Here is a 20,940-nt window from a genome sequence, read left to right as displayed (position 1 = left end):
ACCAAGCATCACCGATGTAAACACGCAATCTGCCTCCTCTATCTCTGCCGGAGCCTTGCGCTCTGACAACTCGGAACCATACTGTATCGGAACATGGTGGGCTCGGCAAGCTTAATCTTGGATGTTGATGGGGCAGGTCTCTGTAAAGATGCGGGCGCATACCAAGCTCTGATTTCCTGTTGCATGGCAGCCTGAGTCCAATTTCGTCTAGACAAGATATTAGCCAGGAGCAGCCTTTCTCTGTGAGGAATGTCTGACTTACATGCACAGCTGCAAAGTCAGGACTAGACAAATCTAATACATTTTAAAACTCAATCATACAATTCCAAAATCCAAGTTACACAACAGCTAGCCTACAGTTTGAAGGTGTGAAATATGCAATGGTTTATCATGGGTTTGATCACGATTCTGTACTGGACTATATGTTTTCCTGAGGTTGAAAATAAAGAAGAACCGGACCCATGTTGGTAAAGTATAAGTGAGAATCCGGTGGAAGAAACAACATTATATATAATTAATTTGGACTCAGTTACATCAAAGGTCATGTATTCACTTCAAAACAGCCACCCAATGTGGCCTTTTTTCATTTTTAAAATAAATCCAGTGAAATATTGTTGTAGACTTAAAAATAAGCTCATAAAAATACTTTTGTACAGCAAATTTATCTTTCTTATGTGGCTTGCATTCTGTCACTTTAACAAAATGTCTGCTTATTTATGTTGTATAATGTATAAATATTACAAAGAGTAGGCTATGGCGTGTGTGTGCATGTGATAACTTCTGAATTGCCACTATATTGGGGGGATGGGTGGTATGATGAACTTTACAGATAACCATGTGCTCATTGGTAAACCAAAAGTGAAAGTGATTTCAAACCAGCAGAATAAAAGGAGGGTCTGCACTGCAGGACTTCATTGGCACAGGCATGGATGTGCAACACTTCATCTACAGAACAAATCATTTTGCTCACAAACGCATACAGCCAAGAGAAGAGCTCGTGGAGGCAAGAATACAAATTTGCCATGGGAACATCTTCTTCAAAGGTGGGTAGGCTATAGGCTTTTGTCAGTAATGTTTTTAGGCTATGTGACTGAAAAAATAGGCTTTCTGTAAACTCTGGTTCAAAGTCAGCATGTAGCAGATCAGGCACTAAGGAAACGCTTCCCTCTGTTTTCAAGATGTTATTTTTATTGACTGATCAAGCTGATTTTGTCATGTATCAGATGCAGGCCTATGTATGGGATTGTTCCCCGTGTCTTATTTCAAACTTCTTGACAACAGTGGAGGGGGGTTTCCCACAAGGTGCTGCTTACTGTAATGCAGAATCTTCCAAAGAAACCATAATCAATAAACTCTGCATATGATAAAATGCATTATGCGTTTCATTTGTTTTATTATCATTATATATACGCTTATATTTGGTTAAGCAACTCTTTACCTTCTTTAGGTTGTTTTGTATTTTTAAGAAACAGTCATGAGAATCATAATTAGCAGGCACAAAGGAAACACTTCCCTCTGTTTTCAAGATGTTTTTTTAATTAACTGATTTTGTCATGTACCAGATGCAGGCTTATGTATGGGATTGTTCCCTATGGAGAAATAGTCTTTTTTGCCCGCATGGCATCACATCACATAACTTAACTGGGCTATATAGTTATTATGACATTAGGCTGCAAGCAAAATTGGACTTGGCAGAATTTTAAAGTCTAAACTTGTGATATTAGTAAGTAGATCGAAGAAAAATTGTGGCGATTTTAATGCTTGATGTGATAAGATTGAGGAAGTGGTCAGACAGAATGTGGTTTTTGCAGCAAAAGGTGCCTTTTTCCACTTGTTTCCTGTAGGCAATAAGCCTTCTGCGCGACTTGTTTTATGTAGCTCCATTCACCCCCAGTTGTCCATGTATGTTCAATTCAATTTTATTTATATAGCGTGTGTGTATATATTTTTGTGTAATTGTAGGCTTTAACAAAAAAGGCAGCGTGCCACATTTTTTACCTGAAAAGCGCGCTCTGTCTGATCGGCCCTTTAGATGTTCACCGAGCACGTGTCTTATTTCAAACTGCTTGACAAAGGTTGAGGGGGGTTTCCCACAAGGCGCTGCTTGGTAGGGTTACTGTAATGCAGAATCTTCCAAAGAAACCATAATCAATAAACTCTGCATATGATAAAATGCATTATGTGTTTCATTTGTTTTATTGTCATTATTATTGATATACGCTTACATTTGGTTAAGCAACTCTTTACCTTCTTTAGGTTGTTTTGTATTTTCAAGAAACAGTCATGAGAATCATAATTAGCTCATTGCTATCAATATGCTTACACGCAGTTTGATTTTTAGGGAGACAGAAATTGACGTACAGCTCAACACAAGGACAACGAAGCTGAACAAAGATAGGCAAAATAGAACTGTGAGAGGTGGAAGTGGGTTTTTTGAAATACTGTAGTAACACCAGCAGTCTCCAAAGTCACACATTTCCAAATCCTACAAACTGATAAGCTGATGGTTGTGATTAGGAAAATGATGCAGTCAACTGGGCTACACCAGTGCAGAGACCTTTGGAAGGGCAGGTGGGCAGATGGGCTGTTCTCAAAATATCATACAGAAATATATTGTTATGTATTGCTTGCTGAGATGCTTCTGTAGCGATACATCAGCAAATGCTGTGATGCAGTTTTGAAAACGAAACCCATCTCTAGCTTTAAAACACCGTGGGCTGACATAATTTACAGGGTAAAGATTGTTGAGTGTTTGGGACCGGCTTAGAGTGACTGACCTGCTGTAGTGCTGCAGCCGCTGTCAAGGCTGACTGCTACGAGAAAATAAGAGGGCGATGCTCACAGAGACTGCTACACACTGAGAGCTGCAGGTAGAGGAAATAAGATACCAGATTCAACAACGTGTGGAAAATAATCTGAGAAGGAAACATTAATGGGGGAAAGGATGAGGAAGGCAGGGGTAAGAGTGAGACAAACAAGTCTATAGACAGAGGTGTGTGTGTCTGTCTGTCTGTCTCTTACTTACTTGTGTGTCTACAGTAGCCTATGCAATATTGTGATTATGTATGTATGTAATGATATATTGCATTGTGAATCTGAGATATATTTTTTATTGACTATATGTCTACTCATTATAAAGTTACTGTAATAATCCTAGTTCAAGTGAAACATTTTTAGTCAAATTACATAAAAAAGACCACACTTCTCGACGCCCGTGAAACTTTTCGCCAAACAGCAAGAACGAAGTGAACAGAGCACTTTTGTTTATCTATGTGTACTAGTAACATTCGGCATGGTGTCGGCTTGGTGTTAGCCGGCAGCTAACGTTACTTCTACAGGCGACACACAGCAATACACAACAACTGTGCTGCTCTCTTTGCGTCTTTCTTGTAAAACAACCCACAATACGCACATTGAGGCAAATCCCTCTTACCGGCGGAATCGCAGGTGTCCTGTAATCAGAGCTGCTGAATCACTAACGGTGTCTGAACGGGAGGGCTCGTCACTTTTATTCCGTCCTTTTATTTACTGTGAAATGATGATTTATTCATTTTACTTATCACAAAAGAGCCTTTAAAAATTAAATAAATGAAGGACATTTTGCATTGACAACAGGGCACTTTGGGTATCAAAGGGCAGTGCTCAAGCACCCATAGCACCACTCTCTGCACGTGTCTGGGCTATACGTATTTTAAACTTTGTGGGATATTTAAAGTTGTTTGTTATTTGGATGTCAAATAATTTCCTCCAGCTGAACTCAGACAAAACAGAAATCCTGGTCATCGGGTCTCAGCAGATGGCAAAACAAATACTGCCATCTGCTGGTTCCCTAGTAAATCACATTAAGCCTGTGGCAAAGAACCTTGGTGTTTGGTTTGATAGTAATTTAAATTTCGAGCAGCACACCACAAAGCTTGTTCAATCATGTTTTTATCAATAGCTAAAATTCGATCTGTGTTAACTTTTAAGGACACCTTCATCTCATCACGCCTGGATTATTGCAACAGCCTTTTCACCTGCTTAACCCAAAAATCTATTGATCGACTCCAGACTGTCCAGAACTCAGCTGCCAGGCTTTTAACCAGAACAAAGAAATATGACCACATTACTCCTATTTTAGCTTCATTACACTGGCTCCCAGTATGTTTTAGAATTTACTTTAAAATTCTATTGATCACTTTTAAAGCTCCTCGTGGCCTCTCGCCTTGTTATATTTCTGGCCTTTTAGTCCCATACACACCAGCACGTACCTTGAGATCCTCGGGCAGAGGTCTGTTGTCTGTTCCAGAGTCTCAACTGAAAACTAAAGGGGACAGAGCGTTTGCTGTCAGGCACCGAGGCTCTGGAACAGCCTGCCCGACGAAATCAGGTCGGCTGAGTCAGTGAACTCGTTTAAGTCCCTTCTTAAAACATACTTTTATAGGAGAGCCTTTCCCGATCTTATTTGACTTTATTTTATCCCTTTTATTTGATTGTATTTTACTAACTTTATATTAATCTGTATTTTAGTCTTTTCAATGTTTTCATGCTCTTATCTTGTTTTTTTTGTATTATTCTTTACACTTGTTAAAGCACTTTGTAACTTGTTTTTGAAAAGTGCTCTACAAATAAGGATTATTATTATTATTATTATTATTATTATTAAAGTTCTTGGGCAATAAAACTCTTATTGCTTTCAATGAGAAGCTGTTTCAATAATCTGGAACAAGTGTGGGGTGACTGAGCGTGTATCCACAATGGAGCTAAACTGCTAGTTCCAAAAGATAAATGAAATTCAATAAAGATACTGTGCTATTATGTATATGGAATTATGAGTTGATTTATCACATTTCATTTTTCTTATTTATCAAGGACATCAGTGATGAAGATTCATTTGCTGAACTTAACTGTGAGGAAGCAGAGGACACTCCATCAACACCATGGCATGACGGCAAGGGTGACTGTCAACAGACTGACGATGCAAGTGGTAAAGGTCAGTTTTAGTAATCTATTTTTCAGCAGAACGCCACTAAATGTTGTGCAGGATGTGAGTAGCTTTAAGTAAAACCATTATTATTATTGGCATTAAAAATGTAGTTATTTCCACAGTGCCTCATGTCAGCAGTGAGCCAGTTTCTCAGCATTTGGACACTCCCGCTGGTGAAGTGGACAGCTGCATTCCAACCAGTTGCAGGGAGGATTATGAAGAACCGAAGGGACAAACACACATAAGTGAGTAAAAGAAAAACAAACGTAGTGAGGACTATAAAAAAAGTCCTTCCCAAAAAATCTTATTTTATGTAAAAGAGGATTAATATAGATAAATGCAAACACAAACCTCATTGTAAAAAAAACATACAGTATATCAATTAAGTGAACTGTTTGACATTATAGCTCCTACAAACTTGTGGTTCACCCACAAAGGTGATTATATGAGTTATTATTTTGAGTTATTTTCCCGATAAGATCTTCTCGGGAGGACTACATTGGGTTTGCAATGACATAATCTTTTATATACACCGATCGGCTATAACATTATGACCACCTGGTGGTCTGTGTGTAGGGATTAAAAAAAACATCCCAAAGACATTTTGCACAGAGGTTTTCAAAGTCTGAGACCCCTCACCCACCCTTTGTTTGCTTTCTTAGTTTTGCTCAATTCCTGGATACGTGAGGGACGATGATTATGTTCTTTGATCTGAGACACTCAACAATTTAACAAAGATCGTATAATATTGCTGTTTGACATAAATTGTACACCAAATACATAAAAATGGTCTATGGGGTGTATTAATTTCGGACTCTGGGAAAGTGGGACAGACAGTAAACTTCCCCAAAACTACTGTATCTTTGAGCTATTCTGTGTGGTCTCCTTTTGATAAAAAGTATAATATTTTTTGACCCCATTCACTAAGGCTCCCCTGAAACAGTTTGTTCCCCCCCGGGGAGGCTTAAATCCCCCATTGAAAATCTCTGCTTTAGCACATTCCAACTCTGGGGCATCTTACCACTGCTGCTTGCAATGTTGAATTGTTTTACTTTCACTGTATTTTCTTTGGGGTGTCCCAAGCAAATCCTGAGGATCGGTATCGGGGCCCATGTGAGCATTTAAAAAAAAGGATCATATCAACTACAATAAAGCAGATAAAAATATGATCCTTTCTTTACTGAACTCGACTTCACCTCAGCCTGCTAGTGTTGCAGCACACTGCTCACCTTAATGACCTAACATTATGACCATTTTGATCCACATGCTAGTAAAGGAGTGAATGTGAAAAATGATGTGGTTGTACCGACTGACACAAAATAATCAGCTAGTAGCTTCTCATTTTAGTTGACACTGACCCTTGCTTTTTCCAGTTAAAGTCTGTTGCCAGCAGCAGGTCATTGCTGTTGCTAATTAATGTGACATGCATAACTGGATAACAGAACAAAAGGAAACATGGCTGTTATTGGATTTGTGTGCTCTCTGCAAGCCGCAATTTGGATCAAATACGCTACCTTGTGAAAAACAAGGTGATCTGAATTAAGAAGGCTACAGTTCTTATTTCAATGTGCCAGATGATACTGAATCATCATTTAGTTTAGTTCACAGCCCCCCAACCCACAAAGCTGGCAAGGTGCTGGACCTTGTTCTTGTCCAAAACTGTCCCACCGAGTGCCTAACTGTCACTCTTCTACGCATGTCTGACCACTTTTTTATTCAGTTTACAGTCTGCAGGAACAGCCCATTGTTCCAGCACCCTTGGTCTCACACCGCCACAACCTCCGTAACCTGTCACTTTGCCTCAGTGGTAGCATTCGCTCTACCTTCCCTCAACACATTTTCCTCACTCGAGGTCAATGACACCACACAATCTCTTTGCTCTACACTGAGTTTGTGCCTGGATAGCCTGTATCCATGGCTAAATGATACCATCCGTGGGCTCCGCACTGATCTCAGAGCTGCTGAAAGAAAATGGCGAAAAACCAAAGACCCAACCTTAAGGGATACCAACTGATCCTATCCTCCTTCTCAATAAGCATCAGTGCTATAATAACAGAATTGCCACTGACTCGAGGACATTGTTTTCCACTTTTAAAATGCTACTAAATACTCCTCCACCTCCTCCACCAACAAACTTGTCTGCTGATACCTTTGCTGCCTTCTTCACAGGCAAAGTGGCGGCTATAACTAGCCAATTCTCTAAATCTCTCAAAATCAACTATTCTATTCCCCCCGGTCAGCTCCCACTGTGTGACCCCAGCACAGGAAAACCTATCATGTAGCAGTCCTACTACATCATTTCCTCTACCCTCCCAGGACAATGGCACTTCACTCTCCTCGTTTACTCCTCTCATGGACAACGAAATATCAGAACTCCTGACTTCAGGAATCCTCCCGACCACTTTCAAAAGGGTTCAGGTTACACCTTGCTTAAAAAGCCCTCACTCGACCCAATACAAGTTGAGAACTATTGGCCAGTTTCTCTTCTACCAATTTTATCCAAAACTATCGAACGGGCAGTCTTCAAACAGGTCTCAGAATTCCTCTCATGGAATGACCTCCTAGATCCATAAGAGTGGCCACTCTACTGAAACAGCTATTTTGTCCGTAACAGAAGCCCTAAGGTCAGCTAAAGCTGCAGCACAATCCTCGGTTCTTATCCTGCTTGACCTATCAGCTGCCTTTGACACAGTCAATAACATGATCCTCCTATCCGCAATCTCAGCAATAGGCATCTCAGGTAAAGCACTCCTGTGGTTCGAATCCTATCTCTCAGGGCGTTCCTACAATGTTTTGTGGCAAGGACAATTATCCTCCTCCCACTGCCTCTCCACAGCGGTACCCCAAGGCTCAGTGCTAGGGCCCCTTCTCTTCTCAATTTACAGCATCTCACTGGAGCCAATCATTCACTCGCACGGCTTCTCTTACCACTGCTATGCAGATGATATGCAACTCTACCTATCCTTCCCGCCAGAGGACCCCACCGTCTCGGCACAGATCATAGACTGTCTCTCGGACATATCTGCATGGATGAAGGCTTGCCACCTTCAACTAAACCTCCCTAAGATTGAACTCTTGGTCATTTCAGCCAAGCAATCTATCCACCGTAACATCAAACTACAAATTGGCTCCTCAACCTTCACTCCAACAAGGGTGGTGAGAAACTTGGGTGTCATGATTGATGACCAGCTGTCCTTTTCAGACCATGCTGCTGCCGTCTCTTGGTCGTGCCGCTTTACTCTATACAACATCTGAAAAATCAGGTCCTACCTCGCTCAAAATGCCACCCAGCTTCTGGTACAGGCCGAGGTTACCGCTCGCCTCAACTACTGCAATGCCCTCCTAGCGGGTCTTCCAGCTTGTGTAGTGAAACCTCTACAAATGATTCAGAACGCTGCAGCGCGTCTTGTTTTTGAGCTGACCCAGTTTTACTGTCGCTTTGAAAGACAATTGGACAGACCTGACACCATCCCCCGTCCCACCACTGATCGGCTACAGTCCACCATCTCACCCTCCACCTCCTCCCCCTCTCTTACCATCCTGGAGAGGGATGTCAGCAGACTGTTTGTGAGGCAGAAACCCCGCAAAGCAGCTGGAGCGGACTCTGTCTCCCCATCCACCCTGAAGCACTGTGCCAATCAGCTGTCTCCGGTGTTCGTGGACATTTTTAACACCTCACAGGAGATGTTGTGCCAGCCTGCTTTAAAGGCTCCACCATCATTCCTGTCCCAAAAAAACCAAGGCCCACAGGACAAAACAACTACAGACCCGTCGCCCTGACATTTGTGGTTATGAAGTCCTTTGAACACCTTATGTTATGTTGAATCCATCATGCAGCCCTCACTTAGAGACATTATTTATAACTGTAAACCTTTTTATTCACCACGGGAGTTTTCCTCGTTTGTCCTGGTTGCTGTTTACATTCCACCTCAGGCCTGTGTTAGTGAGGTGTTACTACACCTGGCCAACCAGATAACTAACATGGAGAAATAACATCCAGACTCCCTGCTCATTGTTCTTGGGGACTTCAACAGAGCAAATCTCAGCCATGAACTTCCAAAGTACAGACAGCATATTAAGTGTTCCACCAGGGACACTAACATACTGGACCACTGCTACATTACAGTAACGAACGCCTATCGCTCTGTTCCCCATGCAGCCTTGGGACTCTCTGATCACTGTCTGGTTCATCTTATTTATTGTAGGTTTGAAAAGCCCACAGTCACACTTCTCCCCCACTCCAACACCATCTTCAAACAGTCACCTTCCCCCTCTGACACACTGCCACCCCCCTTCTCTGACCCCTCATCTGCACTCAAGATCTGTGAAGAGGATGTGAGCCTCCTCCTCCAAAGGCAGAAGATCAGGAATGCTCCTGGCCCCAATGGTGTGTCTCCATCCTGCCTGAAAATCTGTGCAGACCAGCTGGCCTGTCGCCCTGTAGTCATGAAGTCCTTTGAAAGACTGGTGTTGGCCCACCTGAAAGACATTACAGGCCCCTTGTTGGACCCCCTGCAGTTTGCCTACAGAGCTAACAGGTCAGTGGATAATGCAGTCAACTTGGGACTGCACTACATCCTGCAACACCTCGACTCTCCAGGGACATATGCAAGGATCCTGTTTGCGGACTTGAGCTCGGCATTCAACACCATCATACCGGACATCCTCAGCACCAAACTCACCTAGCTCACTGTGCCAGCCTCCACCTGTCAGTGGATCACAAACTTCCTGACTGACTTTCCCAGGACCTGAAGTGGGAGCCCAACAGGGACACCATCATCAAGAAGGCCCAGCAGAGGATGTACTTCCTGCACCAGCTCAGGAAGCTCAACCTGCCTAAGGACCTGCTGATCCACTTTTACACAGCTATCATCCAGTCTGTCCTCTGCACGTCCATCACTGTCTGGTTTGGATCCGCCACCAAAAAGGACAGGAGCAGTCAGGACCACAAGCCATCACTCTGAAGAACAGCTTATTTCAATTCTTGTGCAATAACCCAGTAACTCTGTCTCTAATCAGCAACCTGTTTACTGGCTAACACTTATTATTTACTCACCATTCTCTATTTCAGTGCTGTTCATACTGTTATATTGTCATATTGTAGATACTATATACCAATCCACCTACGTCAAGTCATAACTCCTGCACAATATACTTTTACTTATTTATTCCAGCATCCTTTGTACTATGCTTCATTACACTGTGTACATGTATACGTGTATATGTCTGTATATCACATCCACCTCCGACATGTACATACTCCTGCATCCTTTGCACTCTGCTCACTGCACTATTTGTCAATATGTCTATAATGTTTTTGTTTGTTTGTTTTTGTGTGTATATTTGTGTTGTCTACACTGAAGTCTGTGTCTGATTTTATTGATGATTTTTTCCTCCTCGGGAGGAGGTTAGGTTCACAGGATAAGCTGGAAAACCGTCAGTTTCTCTGTAACTTCTCCCCTCCTGCGGAGTCTGAGGCGGCTGTCTGACACACCGTCTCATTTCCTCAGTCATTCTGTCGATATCAAAGCACAACACATTTACATCTTTAAAAACCTTAAAATTCCGGTTAGATAGGCTATTAGTTTTTTACCTAAACATGATCTTGAACATGACCGCTTTATGATCAATCTGTCATCGATGTAAGGACAGATCTCAGCACATCATGGATTTAGCCTCAGCACAGAATAAAATCTATGTCCGTCTTTAAGTAGGTTATAACGCTGCGACTCTCTGGACAGTTGCACTGAAAACACTTACTGAGGGCTGCATTACTGCAGTAATCACTGTTTATGTAACCTAAAAAACTGATCAATGAACAGTAATCTTTCATAATGTAGGCTAGTTGCACTGATTGGAATTGGCATTCCTATTGTAAAGTGAGTTTTTCATTATTACCTGCTGATAGTCTGAATGTGTTTTGACAGCATTAATAAAATGATTTTTCATTAATTGTAAAATAGATGTCTAAAACTTTTACCTATAGAGACATTTTCCACTGCAAAAAAATAATTAATAAGCTAACCTGCTGGGTGTGACTGTGACTTTACAATCACAGGTTCATGAGAAAACTTTGTCTTATATTTGATCTATGGCCTACCTATTTTCATAATTAGGTAGCCGATTGACACCGTCATTTTGTCCCGTTGGGTTACAGCTTGTGCGTGTGTTAAATTTGGTGTTATCTTAACATTATACTGGTCACCGGAAGTTCAACTTGGCACTCCATGGCAAAGAACTCTCTGAACATCTGAAAAAAAGAAATGTTGCTCTACATAAAGATGGCCTACGCTATAACAATATTGCCAAGACCATGAAATTGGGCTGCAGCATGGTGGCTGCAGCAGGTGGCCAAGACCATACAACAGTTCAACAGGACAGGTTCCACTCTGAACAGGCCTCACCTTGGTCAACCAAAGAAGTTGAGTGAGCATGCTCAGCGTCATATCCACAGGTTGTCTTTGGGAAATTGAAGTATAAGTGCTGCTAGCATTGCTGCAGAGGTTGAAAGGGTGGGGAGTCAGTCTGCACATTGCATCAAATTGGTCTGCATGGCTGTCGTCCCAGAAGGAAGCCTCTTCTAAAGATGATGCACAGGAAAGCCCACAAACCGTTTGCTGAAGACAAGCAGACTATGGACATGGATTACTTGAACCATGTCTTGTGGTCTGATGTGACCAAGATAAACCTATTTGGTTCAGGTGGTGCCAACCATGTGTGGTAGTAACCAGGTGAAGAGTACAAAGATAAGTGTGTCTTGCCTACAGTCAAGCATGGTGATGGGAGCGTCATGGTCTGGGGCAGCATGAGTGCTGCCGGCACTGGGGAGCAACAGTTCATTGAAGGAACCATGAATGCCAACATGTACTGTGACACGAGGCAGAGCATGATCCCCTCCCTTCGGAGACTGGGCCGACGAGCAGTATTCCAACATGATAACGACCCTAAACACACCTCCAAGACCACCACTGTCTTGTTAAAGAAGCTGAGAGTAAAGGTGATGGACTGGCCAAGCATGTCTCCAGACCTAAACATCCTCAAACAGAAGGTCTCCACCAGCTTCGTGATGTCGTCATGGAGGAGTGGAAGAGGACTCCAGAGGCAACCTGTGAAGCTCTGGTAAACTCCATGCCCAAGAGGGTTAAGGCAGTGCTGGAAAAAATGGTGGCCACACAAAATATTGACACTTTGGGCCCAATTTGGACATTTTCACTCAAGTGTGTACTCACTTTTGTTGCCAGTAGTTTAGACATTAATGACTGTGTGATGTGTTATTTTGAGGGGACAACAAATTTACAATGAAAAATTTACAAGTTTACAAATTTACAAGTGGTACACTCACTACTTTACATTGTAGCAAAGTGTGATTTCTTAAGTGTTGTCACATGGAAAGATATAATCAAATATTTACAACAATGTCAGGGGGGTAATCACTTTTGTGAGACACTGTTACTATCAGGCAGAGTGTAGCGCTGAAACGTGACCAAACGTGAAAATAGAGTGACAGTTTTACTGTCACAGGCCTGCAATTGAAATAAATGCTTTTCCCTTGTGGACTCAACAACACAACAGACCATTCTGGCCTCAGAGAGTGATTGTAAATTAAAGATTACATGAAATATGCTTGCAATTTCATTATAATGCTTCTCACAACATCACTAAATTCACCATTAACTCTTCACTTGAACAGTTTATGATGTTTTACATGGTATCATTGCAAACCTTGACCATGAAAATATAGGGGTAGACATCACCTTTTTGTGTTATCATGTTTGGTTCAGGAGATATGATGCAAAATACATAATTTGGTTATGGCGGAAAATGAAATGGCCACCACAAGGCATTTTTGCGATGGCTCCATTCAAGTGAACATAATTTCCACGTATCATCTGGGCTTTTTTGCTTTTTTTTTTGCCGGAACTATTTCAGTGGCAGCCATGATATAAGAGCTGTTCGAATTCTCTAAAAGCGAAGGACAGGTGCCTCAATGCTTCCTTTCATATCTCCTTTAGCATAGTGTACACCAGGCCATCCTTTACAAAAGGAAAGGAGAGAATGTCCCACAATTCCTTGCGGCGGCAACCTTTAAAGCGACGCACGTTCTCAAACTCAAACTATAAAATCCATCAACCACATTTAGCAAAATCCTTGCAATACAGACACACGTTATGATACTTTAATAAGACTCACAATTACCTTCTTTCTTTTGGTTTGTTTTATTTTGGCTTTGCTTTAATCTAATACTGTTTCAACACCATTTTATGTTTCGGATTGTTGGAATATATAAAGTGTTTTCTACAATATAAAAATAAACAATTACAGACCATGACGCATAAAGGAGGTTGATCACCGTGTAAGTTACCATTGGCTATTAAGCCTTTTCTCTCTTATGCCATAACTTGCTAATGTGTGTGTGTGTCTTAAACTGTCAACAATAACTTAGACCCATGCGAACTATGTTAGTAGACTACTAGTCTGGTACCGTGGTCAAAGTGAGGATAAAGTTGCAGCGTGCATTGCGTTAGGTATGGCCAGCCTTCAGCAAAATCATTAATTAATCTTACTTCAGTCACAGATGCTGACACCCTCGACTAAATAAAGGCAATAAAATGATCAAACTGGATAACCTCAACAGTAGGCGTTTCCCACGCATTGATTTATTTGTGGCGGCCTGCCACATTATCAATGCCGATCGCCACAGATTGATTTTCGATTTTTGTTGTTACTATTTAAAATGGGCAAAATCATATTTGATTACAGAGCTCCGCGCAGTGCATATATTCTCAGCATCTCCTCTCGCCCTGGACTAAAAGGAAAGGTGCACAGGACCTGGCATACGCCTGGTTTTACACGTGGATATTTCTATGCACATGTACTTTTTTTGTGAGTACGCCATCTTTCAGTATGAAAGCGGCACCGTCTTTTATACATGAGGCCCCTGGTGTCGTGGTGCAAGACAATGGAGATGATCGTAGATTTTAGAAAGAGCCCAGTCCCAACCTCCCCTATCATCCTGGGTGACCCTGCAGTCAACACCGTGGGCTTCCTGGGCACCATCCTCTCCCAGGACCTCAAGTGGGAGCTTAACATCACCTCCCTCATCAAGAAGGCCCAGCAGAGGATGTACGTCCTGCAGCAGCTGAAGATATTCAGCCTGCCAAAGACAATGATGGCGTACTTCTACATCGCCAACATCAAGTCCATCCTCACCTCCTCCATCATCATCTGGTATGCTGCTGCCACCGCCAGGGTCAAGGGCAGGCTGCAGTATGTCATTCGGTCTGCAGAGAAGGTGATTGGTTGTTACCTTCCATCTCTTCAGGATCTGTACGCCTCCAGGACTCTGAGGCGTACAAGGCCCGGGCCCCCAATGTCACTGACTCTCATGCCCCCCTCCCCAAACACACACACACTCATACACACTCTTGATGCTTTACAACAAAGCTCAACTTTATGCTCATTATACTTTCCCTGTTCATTTTAACATTTAGCTGGTGGAAACAAGAACAAATTGAGCATCTTAATTTCAGTTTTTATGCTAATGCTTTGACTGCCTGCTACAGTGTATTTGTATAATATTGTGTTGTTAATAAAGTTTTTTTTGAGATCATGAGCTTCTGTCAACTACAATATTCACACATGCGTGGTACAAATTGGAGCGGGAAGTATGCGCATGTGCAGAAAAGACCATACGGAAAGGTGGCGCGGCTACAGCCAAACAATACAGATGAGCGAGGGGGCTTGGTGTGATATTGGAGCTGAGCGGCGCTGTGTGCGCAGCTCTGAGAACGCTGCGCTCACACATAATGCTCTGCTCGGAGCGGCTCTTATTAAAGTATGGATACCAATAAAAGGCAGTATTGTATTGTTTTTAACAGCAGGGTACTGCGATACCTTTCCAGTATCAGTATCCTGTGCAATACTAAAAAACTGAAACAGTTTTAAAAAATTGTAAAACCTTTATTTTATTTGTGAAAATGAAAAAAGGTTAATTTCTCTGATTTTTTGCATTTTTTGTAACCCACATTACAAGGCTGATATTAAAGTGAAAAGGAACCGATTTTTATGCCAATATTTAGATTTTGAAAATGATTTGGATTGTTGACCCATTTCCTCTATAAACTACATTTAGAACAGGCCAATATGGAAACATGTTATGTATGTGGGCAATAATACCTTATCCTGAATGGATTATGTTTTTTTTTTTTTAAAAGCCTTCGATTAATTGCTGCTAGAATCTGAAATGCAGAGAGAGCGAGAGAGAAAAAGGAGGTGTAATTTACCTTACATATAATCTGCCATAATAACTACTTTCAATGTAGCATCATCACATCTTGTTTATTCCTACCAGCAATTTTTAAATTCTATTGAAAGCTACAAAAAACCATTTCTCAACTACCATCTGGCTCTAAAACATGCCGTTTATGATTGTCTAACATGACTGTCTACAATGAGGACCTGCAACTGTGAGATTTCACACTATCGTTGCACATTTGAAAGAGGAGCTAGACAGATTTGTTTGGCTAGGAAGCCTGTGTTAGATACCAGGGGCCTCATGTATAAAAGACTGCGCAGCTTTCATACTGAAAGATGGCGTACTCACAGAATTAGAAAAGTACATATGCACAGAAATATCTACATCCCAATCAACATGAAATTGAGAGCATATGCACGAGCCACATACCCCGCCTTGGCTCCTCCCATAAATTACTATGCAAATGACCAGAAATAAGCCAGCGTCAGCTCCTAAGGTCCAAATCACAACGGCCAATCCTGCTGCAAAACATGTGAAAAAGAGATACTACACTGATTGTGAGATCAAGGTGTTGATCACTGAAGTGGAGTAGAGGAGAAATATTTAATTTGATTGTTTGAACTCTTTGATCAACAACAAACGCAAAACGACAGTGTGGCATTGATGTTACAATGGCAGTCAGCGCAGCAGGCTCAGAGACTCATACTGGTTGAAATATAGAAAACATGGTCGGACATAAAGTGGATGTCACAAAAGACGGGAAAAGAGTTTTTCTGATACAGAAATCGAGGTGCATGTGAGGTGGAAGTTAGAAAGTAGCCTACATATTGTTTGATGCAGCTTGTTCACAAACAAAAGAAGGCTCTAAGAGTTTCATAGAATTGTATTAAACAAAGACTGTAGGTAGAAAGTTAAACACTATATAGGCAATTGTTGATCCCTACCAGACTACCAGAAACAGTGGGCATAGCCTATTTGTCTTTGTACTGGGATGGCACGGTTCCGCCAGGTTGGCTTTTTTTCTGCGCATTTTAAATTTACACATTCCATATGTGCAGGTGGTGAAGATGTGCCAGGTGAGTTGAGGTGAGAATGCAGATCTGTTTGTGCACCACCGCGGCGTCTCAGTGCGTTAGTGGACATTGATTTAAGATTTGGCACTAATTTGACTTATTTTATTTAGGCCTATTTTACAATTGAAAGGTGCAGTATGGAATAGTTGTGGCTCACTAGCGCAAGCACAAATAACACTGCTGGTTTAAATGTTTAATGATAAAGTGATAATGTGTGATATGAAGTGAAATTAAATCTGTGAGAGCCATCATCATCTATTCCTCTCACATTCAATTTTATTATGATATTAAACCACAACATACAAACATGATCAAACTTTTATTGTGTATTCACGGACATAATTAGTTTTTCAATTGACTACTTCATTGACATCTGCACAGTCACTATTGTTTAAAACGCTATTTTGAAACATTTGGTGAGTTTTGGCACTTTGGAGTTCACTGACACAGCCAGACAAAAGTTGGCGAGGGTCCGCATATTCTCACGGCAGCTCAAGAGTTTGCGTCACGGCCCGCACATTCTCACGTCACGTTGATTTTTATACATCCCACGTCTACGTGAAAACCAGCTTAGTTAACCTTTTTGTGCATAGGCTGCGTTTGTACATGAGGCCTGTTTTAGGAAGCAGGTTTAACAAACTCTGAGCTTATCCCTGAGCTCTAAGTTGACTGAGTCTGAGGTGGGAAAGTCTGAGTTTTCAGTTCCAGATCAGCTGATCTGAATTAGTTCAATCAACTCTGAGTAGGCCTATATTGAACCTGATGGAAGCACGTGCGCTGGAATGAAAAAAAAGGCATCATTAATGGAGCTCTGATACTACGATTCCAACCCATTCTGACTCCCTGACTGGTCACTTATGGACGCATGGTCCAGAGCCATAGTGGTCAGGTTGTAACTGGGTATCCCTTTACCGTCATTGTTCAACGCATTGGGGGAAGCCCTGTAGTGTCAGTTTTTGACGGTAAAAGTAGGTGTATGATATTTAACACGGTTGTTGGGTTGGATGGAGGTCCAGAACCCCGACTTTGAACCGGGGGACCAGGGTTCATGTCCTATGTGAAACAAAAAGTCAGCATTAAAGATTTTTATGTGAGTTATGTAAATTGACATAAGTGACATTAGTTAACTTACATGTTAACTGACTTGCATAATTATTTTAACCCAAACCATGATATTTTCCTAACCTTAACCGAGTAGTTTTGTTGCTTAAACCCAACCAAGTAGTTTTTGTGCCTAAACCTAACCAAACTGCAATGTTTCACGACTTTAATAACGCCCCGTTTCAAAATGGCGATTTTTGGAAACGCTAGTGTTTTATTTTGAAAGTCTAACCGGACATTACAAATGTATTGTTGCTAACTTTACCAGAAGTTGTATATTCGTTGTAGCTAAGTGTTACTAACTTGACCAAGGAGCCCTAAACGTCAATAAAAGGGGTACCCAGGTCGTTAAAAGGCGACGGCAAAGGGCCTTGACCAAGTCGGGAGTGAGAATGTGTTGATTAGTTAAACACAGAAGTTTAACTGCTCATTAACATTAGCACTCTTCCACTGATAAGCATTAGCTAATGTTAGTTTAGCAATGTGCAGCGTTAGCTGCTGTAGGCGATGTTAGAGAATATTTTGAAGTGATGAACTAGTGAGGAAAGATCGTTTCCTAGAACTCCCTCACTCTTTCAGAAATAAATCTACACTCAAGTCTTTCAACAGCGTAGCCTCCACCATTCACCTACTGTAATATTCAGGGATGTACTGGGACTGAAAATTAGATCGAGAGGCATTTTATGTGAGTGCCATGTGGGAGCACGGCAAAAGATTTTTGCAGTTATTTTAATAAATAGTGTTGTACTTGTACAGAGTCAATGTCATTATGATAAAGTCCTTCAAGAAACTTTGTGTGTACATAAAAATCAAATCCCTCAGCTTGAGCTCTGAGCAGGCCTCTCCCTGGCTCAGCTCCCCTGTGCTGGGCCATGACTCTCCTTGTTCTGATTGTACAGCTACATATAAATATTAAGAACATCAGTAATAAATATAACAAACAATAATCCATTTTCTAATCCTATCTATGGATAATTGCCTACCCAATTCTACCTGTCCTTGTCACTATTCTGTCCCTATTCTGTTTCCATTGTCTTAATTTTTTTAATTCTTAATTCATATTTTTTCGGTACCACACGTTTCTTTTTCCTCTTTCTTTCTTTTCAAAATATTTACCTGCTCTGTTGTGCTTGTCACACAACCTTGGGCTGAGTTCAGCCTGATCAAATGTATTGAGATCAAAATTGTCTCAGATGGAAATTAAACTCCTTAGATTGGCCAATCAGACATCAGCAAAAACAAGGATCGGTCCAAGTTGGAAGGGGCTGCCCATAACCCCCCTCAGTATTGAAAGTAGGCTATTGGTTTGGCCCAGTCTGATTCAGCATTCCCTGCAGCTGATGGGCCGGCCAGCGTGGCTGCGAATTTAAAGTTGAACATAAGAAACGAAAGATAAAAACTTGCACTTGAACACCGACCATTCAGGATTGTTCCCAAACTGCCAATGGCCAGTCCGCCCCTGGCAACATTAAACATATTGCTGCGACCCGGGAGTTTTGTTGTTGTTAATTACCCAAATGACTGACCAACATTTTATCTTTAAGCCCCTGTTGTGGGGCAACAAAAACTGATTATGTTTCTATATGTGTAATTTAGTGATTTTACATAGAGTACTTCAATATCTCTGCCACTTCTAAAAAGAAGAAGAATTTAGGAATAACTGGGTTTACCTGTAGAAAAATAAACTGCAAATGGTTCATTAAATTAAATTCCAACCAATCTGTAGCTTATGAGTACTTCAACCTTACGTTTATATATGCAATATATATGAAATAGAATTTTGAAGAAGTGGTTTACTGTTGTATATTGGGAACAGAAGTTGAAAAACAAACAAACAACACAAACACAGATTTTCTAAATTTAGGTGCCGCTAACTTCAGCTTAAATGCAAAGGCAAGATGAAAAAATTTACATTGTGCAGCATTACCAGACATTTCAGCATACATGATTTTTCTCTATGTGTCAATTAACTTTGGATCCATGTTTTATTAAAATATCTATGATTGATTTGAAATAACACACGTGTTCATATCCACAGAGACACAACTGGAGAGCTTATTGGAGGATCTGGGGTTGGAGCACCACTTCACAGAGAAGCTGTCCCTGGGCACAGTCCTTCAGATTGAAGAGAGGACCATTACTGATGAACCTGCCAAGTGTAATTCAGATCTTCCATGGTATTTTCTAAAGAAACTGATGATGGTTAATGTGACAGCTAGAAATGTGAAATGTACATCAGTATGTAAATCAACCTGTGAGGCTGCTTCAGGAAATACAGAGTTAGATCTTGATGGTCTGTTTGATAGTCTACATTCAGGTGACGTGATAAACCCCCTTGACATAATCACTGCTCTCTTTCTATGTTCTGATGGTTTTGTACGGCAGGAAATGGCACTCAAAATGACTATGTGTCAGTTTTCTGTGCCTCTGCTGCTTCCTAATTGCGACACAAAGCAGTGCACACTCATGCTTTGGGCCATGAGAGACATTGTGAAAAAGTACAGACCTCAGAAACTGTTAGAATCCAAGGGTTTTATTGAAGACAGGATTGTTGTCTCTGAACTTCCAATGATATCTTTTGTGAGACTAGGTGAGTGCTCTTTATCCAAGTCAGAGATCCTCAATCAGCTTCTGAGCAATTCTCAGCAGTACCATGACACATTTATTCACCGTAACATGGAGTGTGGGGACAGTCCAAGGAGAATATCCAATGGATTGGCTGAAGTTACTTGGTACCTTCCTTGTGGGAACAAAAACATGGATGTTTTCAGTGAGCCTGTAGCTGTAGCTAACCTTCGTGGGGACATTGCTTCATTTGAAACACAATTTTCTTTTTTGTATCAGACATCTGCAGCAGTGTTTGTGTTCTTTGACAATTTGGACTCTGAGTGCAAGCTGCTTATCAACCAACACCACAAAGCACAAATCTTCTTAGTGGGCAACCACCAAAGCCAGAGCTTCAGTTTAGATGCTCTAAAAAAGGTAGCAACCAAGTTGGGTTTAACTAACACCAACATCCTTTTGAAGGCTAAGCACATGAATGATGCAGACTTTATCAAACATCTGCGGAAAACCGTCAGCAATGTAGTTGAGAACACAAAGATGAAGATGGGGATTGAGCAGATGGCTGACATTGCCCATGAATTAGGTATCTTGGTGGATGAGGACTGTGCAGAGTGCCAGTCTGCCAAGAAAAATGCAGATGCCATCACTGCAGAAATTCAAGACACCCTTAAATACAAAGAAGCTCAGCTTCCCCTGCAGGGCCAAATATGGAAGGAACTGACTCTCTTAGAGAAGGAAGAATTTCGCCTTCGAAAAGTTGGGTCTGAAAACATAGAAAAGTACAAAAGTGATCTTCAGGTACAGAAAAGAAAACTTCGGGAAAAACAGAACTCTTGTGACATGTCTAACGCTATGACATGTTTCATCTACTCAATATCAAGTCCAGGGATAGAGAGGAGATATTTCCTGAAATGGATGCGAATGAACCTCGATAACCTGTCTCGAGAAAAACTGTCTGGCCTCAGGGAGCTGTACAAAAA

At 41.4% G+C, this 20,940-nt stretch overlaps 1 protein-coding gene across 1 annotated transcript in view; it reads left to right on the top strand.

Moving 5' to 3' along the window:
- Positions 1-774: 774 nt before the first annotated feature.
- The window catches only part of LOC123980053 (interferon-induced very large GTPase 1-like), a 24,516-nt gene continuing 4,350 nt past the window's right edge, over positions 775-20,940 (top strand). The window contains exons 1-4 of the mRNA XM_046064238.1: positions 775-1,043; positions 4,852-4,972; positions 5,089-5,211; positions 19,434-20,614. Coding sequence (XP_045920194.1) covers positions 930-1,043; positions 4,852-4,972; positions 5,089-5,211; positions 19,434-20,614 — 1,539 coding nt within the window. The 5' untranslated portion in view covers positions 775-929. The remainder of the gene's footprint in view (positions 1,044-4,851; positions 4,973-5,088; positions 5,212-19,433; positions 20,615-20,940) is intronic.

The sequence above is a fragment of the Micropterus dolomieu genome, linkage group LG12 (assembly GCF_021292245.1).
Source record: "Micropterus dolomieu isolate WLL.071019.BEF.003 ecotype Adirondacks linkage group LG12, ASM2129224v1, whole genome shotgun sequence".
NCBI lineage: Eukaryota > Metazoa > Chordata > Actinopteri > Centrarchiformes > Centrarchidae > Micropterus > Micropterus dolomieu.
Note: the sequence above shows the minus strand (reverse complement) of the source record. Positions and strands in the feature narration are given on the sequence as shown.